Below are 17145 nucleotides of genomic sequence, written 5' to 3' on the forward strand. Positions count from 1 at the left end.
TCATCCACTGTCATCCCCTTCTCCTCCTGCCTCCAGTCTTTCCCAGGGTCAGGGTCTTTTCAGTGAATCAGCTGTTCGAATCAGGTGGCTAAAGTAGGACAGAATCTCCAATCTTTGTTGGAGCTTAAACTTCAGCATCAGCCCTTCCAATGAATATTCAGGGTGATTTCTTTTAGGAATCACCAGGGAAATTCGTGGCTGACTGGTTTGATCTCCTTGCAGTCCAAGGAACTCTCAAGAGTTTTCTCCAACACCACAATTCAAAAGCATCAATTCTTCAGTACTCAGCTTTCTTTATGGTCCAGCTCTCACATCTGTACATGACTACTCAAAAAACCATAGCTTTGAATTCCGTTCCGTTCCATCGCTCAGTCGTGTCCGACTCTTTGTGACCCCGTGGACTGTAGCCTACCAGGCTTCTCCGTCCATGGGATTCTCCAGGCAAGAATACTGGAGTGGGTTACCGTTTCCTTCTCCAGGGGATCTTCCCGACCCAGGGATCGAACCCGGGTCTCCTGCATTGGAGGCAGACGCTTTAACCTCTGAGCCACCAGGGAAGCCCAAAAAACCATAGCTTTGAATAGAAGGACTTTTGTTGTCAAAGTAATATCTCTACTTTTAATATGCTGTCTAGGTTTGTCATAGCTTTTTTTTTCAAGGAGCAAATGTCTTTTAATTTCATGGCTGCAGTCACCATCCCCAGTGATTTTGGAGCCCAAGAGAATAAGGTCTGTCACTGTTTCCATTGTTTCCCCATCTATTTGCCATTAAGTGTTGGGACCAGATGTTATGATCTTCCTTTTTTGAATGTTGAGTTTTAAGCCAGCTTTTTCACTCTCCTCTTTCACCTTCATCAAGAGAGTCTTTAGTTCCTCTTCTCTCTCTGCCATAAGGGTGGTATCGTCTGCGTATCTGAGGTTATTGATACTTCTGCAGCAATCTTGATTCCAGCTTGTGCTTCATCCAGCCCGGCATTTCGCATGATGTACTCTGCATAGAAGTTAAGTAAGCAAGGTGACAATATACAAGCTTGACATGCTCTTTTCCTGATTTTGATATAGTCTGTTGTTCCATGTCTGGTTCTAGCTGTTGCTTCTTGACCTGCACACAGGTTTCTCAGGAAGCATGTAAGGTGGTCTGGTATTTTCCATCTCTTCCAGTTTGTTGTGATTTTCCAGTTTGTTGTGATCCACACAGTTAAAAGCTTTAGCATAGTTAGTGAAGCAAAAGTAGATGTTTTTCTGGAATTCTCTTGCTTTTTCCGTGATCCAACAGATGTTGGCAATTTGATCTTGGATTCCTCTGCCTTTTATAAATCCAGCTTGTACATCTGGAAGTTCTTGGTCCACTTACTATTGAAGCCTGGCTTGGAGAATTTTGAGCGTGACTTTACTAGCGTGTGAGATGAGTGCATTTGTGTGATAGTTTGAGCATTCTTTGGCATTGCCTTTCTTTGTGATTGAAATGAAAACTGATCTTTTCCAGTCCCGTGGCCATTGCTGAGTTTTCCAAATTTGCTGGTATATTGAGTTCAGCACTTTCACAGCATCATCTTTGAGGATTTGAAATAGCTCAACTGGAATTCCATCACCTCCACTAGCTTTGTTCGTAGTGATGCTTCCTAAGGCCCACTTGACTTCACACTGTAGGATGTCTGGCTCAGGTGAGTGACCACACGTTATCCGGGTCATGAAGATCTTTTTTGTATAGTTCTTCTGTGTATTCTTGGCATCTCTTCTTAATATCTTCTGCTTCTGTTAGGTCCATACCATTTCTGTCCTTTATCGAGCCCATCTTTGCATGAAACCTTCCCTTGGTATCTCTAATATTCTCAAAGAGATCTCCAGTATTTCCCACTGTATTGTTTTCCTGTTTTTCTTTGGATTGTTCACTTAGGAAGGCTTTCATATCTCTCCTTGCTATTCTTTGGAACTCTGCATTCGGATGGGTATATCTTTCCTTTTCTCCTTCGCCTTTTGAGTCTCTTCTTTTTTCAGCTATTTGTAAAGCCTCCTCAGACAGCCATTTTGCCTTTTTGCATTTCTTTTTCTTGGGGATGGTTTTGATCACTGCCTCCTGTACAATGTTAGGAACCTCCATTCATAGTTCTTCAGGCACTCTGTCTATCAGATCTAACTCAGATATATCGGTGAGTTTGGGTTAACTTGGTAGAGTAAGCTCCTGTGTTTTCTTGTTCTTTCTGTCCAGTGAGGAGTGAGCTGAGATCCTGTTCTGAGAGGGAGGATTAGGAGAACTTCTGTGTTCACGGCAGTGAGACCCACAGCTCCCTCCCTCTGCTGGGCTCAGGCAGCCATGCTTCTACCGCATCCAGAGCAGGTGGGAGGAGTTTATCTGCAGAAACTGACCATCTCAAAAGGAACACATTTGGATACTGATATTCAGATACCTCAACAAATATTCAGATACCCCCAGGCTCCTCTCTCCATAGGATTCTTCAGGCAAGAATACTGGAGTAGGTTTTCATTCCCTTCTCCAGGGGGTCTTCCCGACCCAGGGATTGAACTCTGGTCTCCTGCGTTGCAGGCAGATTCTTTACCATCAGAGCTATCAGGGAAGCCCATCTGCAGATACCTCCAACAAAATAGCTCTGACCCCCAGCAGTCAACGGCTACCCTACACAGCTTCCAAACAGGTCTGGGAGCCTCCTTTCTAAATAAGGGTGAGCGTCAAAGAGTTGCAAGTCACTTAGGAGAGACAGAGATGCAACAGAAAAGAAACTGGAAAGAGAAAGAGGAAGAGAATAAAAATAAAAAGCAAAATTCTGAAAGTAGTAACTTTAGAGAAACAGAAGCAGATTTTTGAATCCAGGAATTAAAACACCATGCCCCCCACCAAGGGAAAACCAAAAAACAGGACAGTGCTGTTGAAGAGTTAAAATATAATAATAGAAATTTCAAAAAATAAAGTTGAAAAAAAAAGTTAAGAAAATCTGCTAAAAATTAGCCAAATGACAAAGTGATGGGTGAAGGATATGTGTAAAGAAAATTGCAGGAGTTCCTTGAAAAAAAGAAGGAAACAGAGGAAGGAAATTGTTAAAAAAAAAAAGACAAAAAAAAAAACAGTAACGAAAAACAACAACCAAAAAAACTTATAACAAAAGGCTAGGGAGTTTCAGATCTAAAATGGGCACTTGCTTTCGGTTGCATCCATACCTTGGCTATTGTGAATAATGCTGCAATGAACATGGGGTGTAGCTATCTCTTCAGGTCATTTCCTTTGAATTCAGTTCAGTTCAGTTGCTCAGTCGTGTCCGACTCTTTGTAACCCCATGAACCACAGCACTCCAGGCCTCCCTGTCCATCACCATCTCCCAGAGTCCACCCAAACTCATGTCCATCGAGTTGGTGATGCTATCCAACCATCTCATCCTCTGTCTTCCCCTTCTCCTCCTGCCCCCAATCCCTCCCAGCATCAGGGTCTTTTCCAGTGAGTCAACTCGTCACATGAGGTGGCCAAAGGATTGGAGTTTCAGCTTCAGCATCAGTCCTTCCAATGAACACCCAGGACTGATCTCCTTTAGAATGGACTGGTTGGATCTCCTTGCAGTCCAAGGGACTCTCCAGAGTCTTCTCCAGCACCACAGTTTAAAAGCATCAATTCTTCGACGCTCAGCTTTCTTCACAGTCCAACCCTCACATCCGCAGGAATATATACGCAGAAGTAGGACTGCCGGGTCCTATGGTAGTTCTGTTTTTAACTTTTTGAGGAACCTCCAGAGTGGCTGCACCAGCTTACATTCCCATCGACAGTGTACAAGCGTTCCAGTTTCCCATCTTTTCTCTGCTGGATAGTAGCCGTTTTGACAGAGGTGAGGCGGTGTCTCAATGTGGTTTCAGTTTGCATTTTCCTGATGACCAGTGTTGTTGACACATTTTCATAGACCTGTTGGCCATTTGTGTGTCTTGTTTGGCAAAAATTGTCTCTTAGTTCCTTTGCCTGTTTAGGCTATTTTTAAGTTGCATATGTTCCTTATATTTTTGCACACTCCTTGTCAGATATGTGGCTTGTAAATATTTGCTCCCTATCTGTAAGTTGCCTTTTCATTTTGTTTCTTGTTTACTTGCTGTGCAGAAACTTTTTAGTTTGGTATAGTCTGGCTTGTCTAGTTTTGCTTTTGTTGCCCGTGCTTTTGGTGTTGTACCCAAAACTGTCAAGAAGCCTCTTCTTTATTTCTTGAGTTGTTTTCTGGCTTCGTGTTTTATGTTGAAGTCTTTAATCCATTTTGAGCTGATGTTTGTATATAGTGTGCAATCAGGGCTCAGTTTCATTCTCCTTCGTCTATATATCCTGTTTCCCAACACCATTTATTGAAGCAACTAATCTTTCGCTATTGTTTTGGATTTGGGGGTATGATACACTTGGGGAGACAATTACTGAAGTTTTAAAATTAGGTATATGTAAAATGAGCATGTTTTTCAAAACCACACAAATACATGCATGTAGTGATGGAAGTTTTTCAAAGTGACACAGGAGCCAACTGAAAGAGCTGCCAGTGGTCAAAACTGGGGCGATTTGAAAAGGAAATAATAAGCAGCACTGGATTATAACCCACAGTGTAAAATGAATATCCGTTAGCCATACGGATATAAATACAAGGTCAAATAAATTAACAAATGTGAGAGAAGAGACAAATCATCTATGCCGCATGATCCCAAATAATTTTAGAAGCTGTATCCTCACGGAGAGGAACTTAACTTTTCACTTCTTAATTGGGGGTGCACTTAATGACTTTCTTCCGAAGAGGGCAGTGTGAGGCCTAAGTCAGGTGGCCCGGGGAAGCGTCGTCAGCCATCAGTCTTGTTGCCAGTGTGCACCCTTGATAGGATGTGATGGGAATGGCCCTTTACCTCTGTGGCCTGCCTCTCAGCCACCCATGATCCCAGCCTGAGTGTTACCAGGTAGAGCTCTGTGTCAGTGTAATTGGTTTCCCATGTAAAGCTGTGCATTTTATCTTTGGTGATGGTTTAGCTGCTGAGTCGCGTCTGACTCTTTGTGACCCCATGGGCTATAGCCTGCCAGGCTCCGGGATTTTGCAGGCAGGAATACTGGAGTGGGTTGCCATTTCCTTCTCCAGGGGATCTTCCCCACTCAGGGGTCAAACTTAGGTCTCTACTGCATCGCAGGCAGATTCTTTGCCAACTGAGCCACCAGGAAAGCCTGCGTTTGAAAACATTATTTCAAGAGGACATCCGTAGACTCCCCTAGACTGACAAGGGTACTGAGGCACAAACCAGGGTGAGAACGACTGGTCTGTGTGGAACATTATCAGACGCGCTAGTTCTTCCTCCCCGTATCCACCCCATCTCCCCACCTACCCGCGGTCCACGTTCACTTTCTGCTTCAGACCCTTGGCTTGTCTTGTCCACTTTTCCAGGAAGAGGAAGATTTGTTTATGCTTCTGATTTGACAAAAAAACAAAAACAAAAAACCTTTAGAGGTTAGTTAGCTCAGTCTTTGGAGAAGGAAATGGCAACCCACTCCAGTATTCTGACCTGGATGATCCCATGGACAGAGAAGCCTGGCGGGCTGCAGTCCATGGGGTCACAGTAGCATAGGACAGGACTTAGCAACTAAACCACAAGAAGCTTTGCCCCAGATTCCGAGGGCTCTTTAACTACCCCATCCCAAATCGCCTCTTTGGGAAGGAAGGCCCACCGAAGGCGGGCAGTGGAGCGGTACACAGATGATCAAGGAGTCACAGGCAAGTGAGTTCTGATCTTGGATGTACCCAGGCCCCAGGCCCCAGGCCCTGTGCTCAGTCGCGTCCAACTTTGCGACCCCCATGGACTGTGGCCCACCAGCCTCCTCTATCCATGGAATTTTCCAGGAAAGAATACTGGAGTGGGTTGCGTTTCCTCCTGCAGGAGATCTTCCCGACCCAGGAACTGAACCCACATCTCCTGCATAATGCTTAACCATGACTCTCTGGAAAGAAACACATGCAAGTGTATTCATGCCTATGTTTATTACCATGTCATTGATGTAGGATATGTACATGCAGTTTACAAATAATAGTGAAATACGCACTTCTCTTCCTTGCACATTCAACGCAGCTGTGGATTCTCTCAGAGCACCTTCCTTTAGTTTTACTAACCCCATGAATCCGTTGTCAGCCTGTGGCTGCAGTTGACAAATGAGCGTCGTTTCAGTATGAATGTTGACTGATATTTTTCTTTGTGTTAATGAGGAAGATGAAAGGGAAACAGCAAAACTTATGCCGGAACGTCACTCATTCAACTTTTTTTTTTTAAGTCAGGGCCTCCTTTGCTGAATCAGATGATAGTTCTTGAATGCTGGAAGAATATTTCCTCAGGTTTTTGTGCTATTCACGGTGTGACACAGACATGACACACTTTTATGTTTATCTGCACTTTTATTATCTCTACCACTTTCGTAAGTCTACACAGTCAAATCAGAGTAGTAAATCAAGCCTTCATCTGTCATGTTTGCTCATTTCTATGGTGTAAATATTCCTGTAGCTGACTTCAAGCTGCTAACCTGAATGAACATGGGAAGGTACGCACAGAAGTACAGCATTATACGGTATTCCATCATACAGACAAGACAGACCTAATAACATCAAGAGCAGAGAAGACAATAAAATCCAGCACAAAATATTATGAATCAATGCGTTTTAGTATTGGTAGCTTGTGCTGTTAACATGATTTATTCTTTTTATAATTTTGTGTGTTTACTTCTGGCTGTGCTGTGGGTCTTTGTTGCTTTTCTGTGGCTGTGAGCAGGGGCTACTTTCTAGTGTGGTGCACAGGCTTCTCATGTGGTGGCTTCTGTCGTGTGGAGCACACAGGCTCTGGGGTGTGGGGGCTTCAGTAGTTGTGGCACACAAGCTTAGACATTCTGCAGCATGTGGAATCATCCCGGACCAGGGATTGAACCCATGTCCCTTGCAGTGGCAGGCAGATTCTTATCCAATGGACCACCAGGGAAGTCCTGGTAGCATTTTTTCTTGAAATCAGAACACCCAAACTCTTTTCATCGGTTCTTGCTTTCTTACTCTATATTCTTTTCTCTCCCCCTAACCAAGAAGATTTAGAAAAGCTTTACTTTCTGTAACCTGAATGATTTTTGAACGATTTACCAAGTATGCATTTTTTAAGCTACCTAGCCCCACCCCCAGCCGGTTTCTCGAAAATGTACGAACTGATCTCATCCTTCCTCCCCACGGTGGCGAATCACTCCTTCATGTTCTCCTGCAAGATCTGATTCTTTCATCCTGTTTGTACTTCTTAAGGGCCTTGGGTAAGACACTATTGAAGATATCGACATGTTTTGCTAGTCTCTAATATTTTTCACCAGCACTATAACCTTCATGATCTCAGCCTTCTGGCCTGTATTTTCAGAATCCACCTCCTTTGTTTAATGAAGTCAGTGCTGCAGTAATCCAGGCTGACAGGCTGTCCCACCTGAGGAACAAGGTTCAGATAAAGCGTGAAGAGGAGTACAGAGATGCCTTAGTCACAATCAAGGATAACCTGAAACTCACAGAAGGTCCCGACATCAAGGAGAACCTTCAGGATCAGATCCGCCATTGGTTCATCGAGTGCAGGTGGGTTCAGGGCGTCTGTCCCGACAGTCTCTCCTGTGGTGGGTGATATCCTGGGATATTTTAAACGTAGAAACATGTTGCTATGTAGATGCCTGTGCTTTCCTGGCTTCATTTTAGAAAATTATAAAATCATTTTTTTAATTAAATTGCTTTTTTTCCTGTTTTATTAACTGTAGTCCATATGATACTTCCGTAACCACAGGAAGTTGAACATCGTGAGTGGCTGACACAGCCCCAGGATAGCAGGAGCTCACTGCCCAGGTCTTGTCTCGGATCCAGCCGCATGCAGGTCATGCTTCTGGGGGTTGACCCTAATTGTACGAAGCTCTAGAGTCTCAATCAGGGTCCTTTTCTGTAATAATCCCTCGAGGCAGCTGCTGAATCTGGGACCTGACGCCTGGTCCCCAGGCCTCCCTGAAATGTTGGGAGGGGAGCAATCCTGGCGACAAGGCATTGTGTACATTAAGACCTGTCTGTACTGAGGGTCTGCCTCTACTAGGGGGTCTTAATTAAAATGTTTAGCAGTTTAAAACCTGTTTGCAAAAGGTGCCTTTTGTTTACAAAGAATGTGCTCCTTTGTTAGAGAAGTACAGTAGAACAAACACTTGGAGAACACAGCGCAAATGTCCACCCATTAGAGCAGGCACTTTGCAAGCAACCCAGTTGGAGCAGCTTTAAGGTCTATTTCAAGAGGGGAAGGAAAGAGAGCAGAGGGTTGTGATGAGTCCCAGAGCTGTGGAGGCAGACACACCACTTGTTTTCATTGATGGGCATCTTGCTGAACCACATCAGATTCAGAGATGCTCAGAGACCGACTTTGGTGAACTTGTCAGGACCAGGGAATTTAACTTGTTGGCAGAAGAAAACCAAACTTTCCTTGCAAAGCATTGCATTATGAAATGTTTATATCTGTGGCTCCAGAATCCCTGTGGATGGTGACTGCATGAAATTAAAAGACGCTTGCTCCTTGGAAGAAAAGGTGTGACAAACCTAGAGAGGGTATTAAACAGCAGAGACGTGACTTTGCCAACAAAGGTCCTTATAGACAAAGCTGTGGTTTTTCCAGTGGTCATGTGAGGATGTGAGAGTTGGAGCATAAAGAAAGCTGAGTGCCAAACAGTTGATGCTTTCGAACTGTGATGCTGGAGAAGACTCTTGAGAGTCCCTTGGACTGCAAGGAGATCCAGCCAGTCCATCCTAAAGGAAATCAACCCTGAATATTCATTGGAGGGACTGATGCTGAAGCTGAAACTCCAATACTTTGGCCACTTGATGCAAAGAGCCGACTCATTAGGAAAGACGCTGAGGCTGGGAAAGATTGAAGGGAGGAGGAGAAGGGGACGGCAGCGGATGAGATGGTTGGATGGCATCGCCGACTCAATGGGCATGAGTATGAACAAACTCCGGGAGGTAGTGAAGGACAGGGAAGCCTGTGCCGAAGTCCATGGGGGCGCAGAGTTGGGCAGGACAGAGCAACAACAAGTACCTGTGGTAGGCAGATGGCCTCTGCTGACCCCGCCTCTTCCCCGGTGCTGCCCTCCCCTCCTTGAGCGTGATGTAGACCTAGAACTTCAGTTCTAGGAAAGAGCGCGGCAAAGGCGATGGGGTGACCCTGCCGTCTTGCTTTCCTCGGTCCCTCACTTGCTTTCTCCCTCTGACTCTGAGAAGGGTCAGCTGCTGCCCAGCAGAGCGCCCCACTTGGAAGGAACTGATAGAAGTTCCTGGCAACAACCAGCAAGGAGCCTAGGGCCTCCTTCCAGCCTGAGAAGAGCAGAGTGCTGTCCACAATCATGTGTGTGCAACTCAGGGCATTCTCCCTCCGGGCGAGCCAACCAGTCCATTCTAGAGGAGATCAGTCCTGGGTGTTCATTGGAAGGACTGATGCTAAAGCTGAAACTGCAATACTTTGGCCACCTCATGAGACGAGTTGACTCACTAGAAAAGACTCTGATGCTGGGAGGGATTGGGGGGCGGGAGGAGAAGGGGACGACAGAGAATGAGATGGCTGAATGGCATCACCGACTCGATGGACATGAGTTTGAGTGAACTCCGGGAGTTGGTGATGGACAGGGAGGCCTGGCGGGTTGTGATTCATCGGTTCGCAAAGAGTCGGACATGACTGAGCGACTGAACTGAACTGATACATCCATAAAGCTGTTAGAAAATATATAAAAGAAAAGATATAGTTACCAGCAAAGATGTGAGCGTTTCATTTTTTAAAATAGCATGTTTTTCTGTTACTTAAATACCAAAACTGAGTATTCCAATCACTTGTTTTCAGATTGCCCCACCACCGCCCTCCACTAAACTGCCACTCACAGTATAGGAAAAGCTTAACAGGTAGCAATCTCTTCTGGTTTTAAATAGTCTCTTTAAGGTGAACTATGTACTTGGAGTATATCTGCAGTCACTTCAGATGCCTCCCCATCATGAGTGTCCCATTTTCCTTCCCCTCGTGGCATCTGACTGCAGAGTGAAGTTACCAATCCTCGTAGCACCAGCTGGGAGTCGGGGCGAGTCCCTGGGCAGCCACAATTCCGGCCTCTCATCTCCTGAACAGGCCTCATCCTGCTGGGATGCTGAGTCCTTCCCAAGCCCCATGTTCCCCAGGAGCACCCGGGGTGCCATGCTCAGGCCTCCGGGGACCAGTGGGCTGTCTCCTCAGCAGGTTCCCTGCTCCCAGCTCCATCCAACCCCCTCGCATGCCACACACACAGGAACACCCCTCGCATCGCCCAGGCGGTCCGTGATGCTCTCCACTCCGGGGGCTCTGCCCGGGTCCCAGCACTCATGCCCTCCTGGTCTGAGACCTTTGGAGGGTGGGGCCCAAGGTCCAGGTGGTGTCCTCACGTCTCTGCCTTCTCTTCTCTTCCCCGTTGGCCTGATCACCAGCTTATTGTTCAGCTTCAGCCTCTTTGTGACACCCTCGCTCAGGGCCTCCCTGCGATTCCTTTCTGTCTCCTCCTTGAGCTCTGCTGGCGTCCTCCCCGTCCCTCCTCCAGGCGGTCTGCATGGGCACACACACTGGAGCCTGAGGACGGCTGTGCAGCCTTGGGAGGTGGTTTAGCTTCTCTGTGCCGTCCGTCTCATCTGTGACACGTAGACACGACTCAGACCCGTTTCATGGGGCTGTTGAGAGATGAGAGGCTTGGCCCCCAGAGGCAGGCAGTAATTATTCCCGCCGTGTTGTAGCCAGCTGCTCACCCCAGGCCCCTCCCCTGAAGCAGTGGACGCCCCCATGAGGACAGTGCCCGCTGCAGAGAGGGACGGCGGTGATCACATTTCCCATCCAAGCAGCGGCCCATGCAGCCCAGCAGGGCCGAGGTTTTCCGTTCTTATCTGATTACATAACTGTGTCTGGAGGAAATGCACTCGGGATGGTTTTCTGCAATCATGGAAATTTAGGTAGAAAGGCAGCTCTTTCAAAACAATTGCCTTCTGATTAAATCATCTTGGTTTGTAATTGAAACCTTCCTTATAGTAGTTAATGAAGATGATCTGCCCTGTGTTCGTGAACTTTCCTTATCAGCAACTTTCTTCTCTTTTCTGAGGACTTCAGAGAACAGATGCGCACAAATACATTTCCTGCAGATGAAATAATTCTTTACTTTTTAAAAAAGATTCTTATTTGTTCATTTCTTTTTGACTCCTGGACCAGGGATTGAACCAGTGTCCCCCACATTGGCAGGGAGAGTCTTAACCACATAACCATTCTTAACCACCAGGGACGCCCTCTTTACTTTTATATAAACTTTTAAAATCCAGTTTAAAAGGTAACATAACAAAATTGAAAAGCACTTTGTACAGTTATAACTCCAAATAAGCTAAAATATATAAATATATATATAATATATAAAAACCGCTTAACCATTCTAAACCACTAGGGAAGCCCTCTTTACTTTTATATAAACTTTAAAAATCCAGTTTAAAAGGTGACATAACCAAATTGAAAGCACTGTGTACAATTACAACCCCAAATAAGCTAAAATATATATAATCTATACCCACATATACAAAGGTATATTCATACATGGATTTTAAAATAAGTGTTTGTGTATGCATGGAAAATTTTTGAAAGGATTCGCTAGAAACCTTGTGAGCACGGCTGCCACTGGGGACAAGAACAGTGAGGTTGGTGTTGTTCAGTCACTCAGTCCATCGTGACTGGCTCTCCGCGACCCCGTGTTCTGCAGCATGCCAGCCAGGCTCCCCTGTCCTTCACCGTCTCCCGGAGCTTGCTCAAGCTCATGTCCGTTGAGTCGGTGATGCCATCCGACCATCTCGTCCTCTGTCATCCCCTCCTCCTCCTGGCTTCAGTCTTTGTCCCAGCAACAGGGTCTTTTCTAATGAGTCAGTTCTTCGTGTCAGGTGGCCAAAGTATTTGAAGCTTCAGCTTCAGTCCTTCCAATGAATATTCAGGACTGATTTCCTTTAGGATTGACTGGTTGGATCTCCTTGCAGTCCATGGGACTCGCCAGAGTCTTCTCCAGCACCACAGTTTGAAAGCATCGTTTCTTTGGCACTCAGCCTTCTTTATAGTCCAGCTCTCACATCCAGACATGACTACTGGAAAAACCACAGCTTTGACTATGTGGACCTTTGTTGGCAAAGTAACGTCTCTGCTTTTTAATATGCTGTCTAGGTCGGTCATGGCTTTTCTTCCCAGGAGCACACATCTTATAATTCCACGGCTGCAGGCACCGTCCGCAGTGATTTTGGAGCCAAGAAAATAAAGTCTGTCCCTGTTTCTGTTGTTTCCCCATCTGTTTGCCATGAAGTGATGATACTTCATGTGGTGATGTTACTTTTTATTTTATATTCTTCTGTGCGGTTAGAAGTCTTTTTTTATGAGCATTATTTTTGTAATTAAAAGCCTAGTTGAAAATATATTAGAAAGTAAAGAAAGGCATGAAGTTAGCTTGGGAAAATCCAAAATAAACATTAAAATGTTAAAACACCCTGTTAAAAAAAAAAAGTAGATTAATACAATACCTGCAGAGCACTCTTAGAAATCCTCTTCTGATAAGAGAATAGGGTGCCTGGAGGCTGGCTAGTTGAGTTGTCCCCTGATATGAGATCCTGAAAGGGTCATGGGAGACCACGGGGTCTCCTGGGATCCACCCTTCCCGCTGGCTCTGGGCTTCCTTTGAAGACCCAGCGCTCCCAGCCCAGCCAGTCCCCTTGAGAACATTCCATCCTGGTGTTGCTGACCTGGCAGTTTGGAGGCTAAGTTAGAGCAGGTCCCATGGGTGTGCTGTGTATAATTCACACAGACATAAAGACCCATTCTTTTGAAGTAATGCAAGATCAAGGGTGGATTTATTTTCATAATTGGATTACATTTATCTGATTGACTTTGATAAAATACTTTTCTTTGCTTTTTTAAATCAAAGACAAATAAAAAGCAAATATTGTCTTTTGAAACATGAAACATTGATCAATCCTCAGGATAAATCCAACAGGGCACACAGTGACAACTAAAAAATGACTACAAGTTACAATTAATATAAACTAGAATACTTATTCTTAGTGCATTTAGTCTATACTTGTAGTTGTCAAAACTAGGATTTCTTTCTCAATTTTTAAATTATTTTAAAAGAAGTCTTTTTTTCCAGTGTTAAAAGTAATACATGCTCATTGTAGAAAATTTACAAGATTGAGTTTAAAAAGAAAATCTACAATTTTAGTATACAGAGATAGCTACTACAAAAATTTTTGGCAAATTGCTCTCCAGTATTTTTCTCTCATGTATGATGCGTATTTTAATTAGATTTATGAATCCTTTTTCTAATTTTTAAAAATTTAACATTGGATTTCCTTTTGTCCTTAAAGTATTTTCCAAAAGAGGTCTTTCATGATTGTTTAACATTCTGTTGGATGTATGCATTGGTTAATGGATCAGCTTTTATCTTTTTAATATTTTGCCAACTTGATATGGGAACAGTGACTGCTCAGCAATCCTTTAATTAGCATTTATTTTATGATTTGGAGGAATTGGAAGATATTTGGGTCTTTTCATTAGTAGCATTTCTTCTGTGAACTGCCCGTTCATATGCTTTTCTTTGTGATGTCTTTTTTATTAAGTGATCTTTAAACTATAGTTATTTATGTACATTTCTGTGGTGATTGTTTAGTTGCTAAGTCATGTCCGATGCTTTTGCGACCCTGTGGACTGTAGCCTACCAGGCTCCTCTGTCCATGTGATTTCCCAGGTAAGAATACCAGAGTGGTTTGCCATTTCATTCTCCAGGGGATCTTCCCGACCCAGGAATCGAACCTGTGTCTTCTGCATTGGCAGGCAGATTCTCTACCACTGAGCCACGAGGGAAGCCCTGCCATGTGTCACTGGAGGCTACCATATTGGATGACACAGTCATGGGAATACTTCTTTTGAGATCATCTCTTACTGTAACTGGTATTTCTCTCGGCTTGAGACTTTCCCTGAACTGTCATCTAAGTTTCACGATCTGTGGCTGACCTTCACTTTAAAGTGTCATAAAGGAGTCTTGGAGGTGACCTCATCCAGCTCACTCAAGGAGAGCCTTGAAGTCTATGGAACTGTGGGCTCCGGTCAGTGAAGATGCGCAGCCTCTTCCCCCTTCCTCCACACGGGCATCAGAGCCACCTGTAAGCTCTGATTCTAGGCCTTTGTTTCTTTGCAAATGGTCCCATGTGGGCCATTTCTCCCCATCTGCATTTTTCATCTTAATTTGTTGAAACTATGCCTGGCATCCAGCTCACCTTCAATCTAGAGACAAGACCCCCAGATAGGGTGACAGCTCTAGGACTGGCCCTGTGGCATTTCTCCTGGGCTCTTAGCAGACTCCTCTTAATCCGTGTAATCTTGAGGAATCTGGAAATGGTGTAAACGACATAGCCTTGTTCCATATTTTAAGCCCACACACCAGGAAATACACATTCTTCCTGAAGAGGTCCTGGAATGCTTTGCTAATCTTTTTTTAATATTAAAGATTCAGTTCAGTTCAGGTCAGTTCAGTTGCTCAGTAGTGTCCGAATCTTGGCAACCCCATGGACTGCAGCACGCCAGGCCTCCCTTTCCATCACCAACTCCCAGAGCTTGCTGAAACTCGTGTCCATCGAGTCAGTGATGTCATCCATCCATCTCATCCCCTTCTCCTCCTGCCTTCAATCTTTCCCATAATCAGGGTCTTTTCCAATGAGTCAGTTCTTCGCATCAGGTGGCCAAAGTATCGGAGTTTCAGCTTCCGCATCAGTCCTTCCAATGAATATTCAGGACTGATTTCCTTTAGGATGATCTGGGTCTGGGCCTTTATATTCGCAGCCGTGAGCATCTTTTCAAAATGCTGCATTCCTGGTGGCAGGAGGGACTGGATGGTGGTGGAGGCGGGGGTGGAAGGGCTGCGAGGGCTGGGGGTAGGGATAAAGCCGAGGGGATAATGACAGGGCCGGCAAACAAAAATTAGACAGGGTGGAATGCGCTTCTAGTCCCCCGGGGTGGGGAGCCGGGATATGACTTGTCTACAGGAGCAACACGTCTACAGATCACCAGGAAATATACATTCTTCCTGAAGAGGTCCTGGAATGCTTTGCTAATTTTTTTTTTTTAATTTTGAAGATTAAGATAGAGTTTAAATGCAGTAAAATTCGCCCTTTGGGGTACCATTCAGCAAGTGAAGCTTTGTGATTTTAAGGCCTGTGGACCTAGACAGACCTATAAACTCCTCTCTCACTGCCCAGTAGACCTCCCCAGCCATGAGCAGAAATCTGCTGAGAATGGTGCTGGGAAGGTGTTTGGAGCAGGGCAGAACCTCAGAGTTTCCCATCTGCCTGGAAAAGTGAATGTCTCTTTTAGAAAAGACATTCGGATCTCTCCTATCCAGCTCCGTGCTATCCCCAGCCGGGATCTCCTAGGCCCCTGGGTCTGCACCAGCTTCCATCACTGTTCACTCCTCAGGAAGCTGGGCCCTCCTTTGGACCTGCGTCCCCGACCACTGCTCCTCCAGGAGGGTCTCACCAGGCTCTCCCCATGGATGCTCTTCTGGGACCCCAGGGCTGGGAACAGTTGAGTGTCTTTCTTGGAGTCCACAACTCATGAGAGGCCTTCATACTTAGGTCCCTTGGTTCCAAAAACCTTGCTGCTTCCACGACACCGAGCTCGTGTCCTCCTTATGAACATCCCAGCTTCAGAAACCCTGTCCTGTGCATCTTGGACTCTGCTGTCATTTTGTGGGAAAGGATGGCAGCTGCCTACGGCTGGGATGCTCATTGGGTGCCGCCTGGAAGCCCGGAGCTTTCCTTGTTCCCAGCTCCTTCTCTGCCCCAGCCTCTGAGCCTCTTTCCACAGAGCGTGGTGACGGTCTGTGTCAATAAATGGGAGGGAGCCACAGAGGAACCGTGGGATTTGAGAACTCTGGCTGACTCCAGTTATTTTGCAGGTGACAAAACGGACTCAGAGCAGTCAGGTAGCTTGACTAAAAACTGGGGTCGCTCCTGGTAGAACTAAAGCCAGGGTGAGCAGAGGCTTTCACAAGCTTGATCGTTGTGTGAAACCCGGGTTGGTCCTCAGGGGAAGATTCAGAATTGTTCAGAGGACTTTGCAGAACGTCGAAAAGAAACCATTAGCATGTTCCCGACCCACACCTTCCCAGGAATGGGGCCACGGCTTTGTCTCCTGCCTTTATATTCCAGGTTTTCTCCTGTGAGCATGAGTTCCTTTCAGAAATTCAAAAGAGATTTCAGGAGGATAGAGGGAAATGGAGGGCTGGAGCGGTGACTGCGGGTCATCATTTCGAATTCCTTGTGTAATTATAGTTTCAAATTCTCCAAAGCAGCTGTGGTCTGTGGAAGAGACGTGAACACGTGTGGATGACTCCTCTGAGACGGTGAAGCACTTTTCTTCTGCCGTTGGCTTTGGTGGAAAATATATTAGTTTGAATGGGAGACGTAAGAAGAGGTGGATGAGAAATCAAGGTCTCAGGTATTACTCACAGAGGCCTTCGGGACGGGTGCACTCCTGCGTTAAATCGCGTATTTTGCTGTCCGTCGTCACAGTAAGTCAGACAGGGAGCACCCAGCAAGGATAGGCTTGTCTGTGCTCCAAGTCCCATGGAAAGACAGGCCCTGGGGCTCTTCTGCAAGTGCAGTGGCCAGACTGTCTCTCTAAGGTCCATAGATTATTCCAGGTCACACCCCTAGCCCCCAGGTCCCCTCCACCGAACCTGTGTGTTTCCCTCTGGATTGCAAGCTTTTGGGGGGAGGGACAGGGCAGTGGTGTCTTCTTCAGGTTTTCACTGAACCCAGCAGAGGGCCTGCGATTCAGCAGATGCAATACATGTGCGGAGCTGAGCTGAAGGTCCAGCTAAACTCTGTAATTAACATCAGGTCAGACTGCAGTGCCTCTCACACTGCAGTTCGTGGCACTTCCCTGGTGGTCCAGTGGTTAAGACTCTGCACTCCCAATGCAGGGGCCACGGGTTCAAGCCCTGATTGGGGAACTAAGATCCCACATCCCACATGGTACGGCCTGAAAAAAAGAAAAAAGTGCACATCAGCTGAAAAGCTTGTCGGAACAGATC

The 17145-nt window shown here is 45.7% G+C and overlaps 1 protein-coding gene across 1 annotated transcript in view; it reads left to right on the forward strand.

The window, feature by feature from the left end:
• Window positions 1-17145, forward strand: part of DRC11 (dynein regulatory complex subunit 11) — a 175038-nt gene that overhangs the window by 37984 nt on the left and 119909 nt on the right. Inside the window, exon 6 of the mRNA XM_055403644.2 lies at window positions 7383-7588. Coding sequence (XP_055259619.2) covers window positions 7383-7588 — 206 coding nt within the window. The remainder of the gene's footprint in view (window positions 1-7382; window positions 7589-17145) is intronic.

This window comes from Moschus berezovskii, chromosome 4, assembly GCF_049115385.1.
Source record: "Moschus berezovskii isolate FMDL1 chromosome 4, NW_MosBer_1.0, whole genome shotgun sequence".
NCBI lineage: Eukaryota > Metazoa > Chordata > Mammalia > Artiodactyla > Moschidae > Moschus > Moschus berezovskii.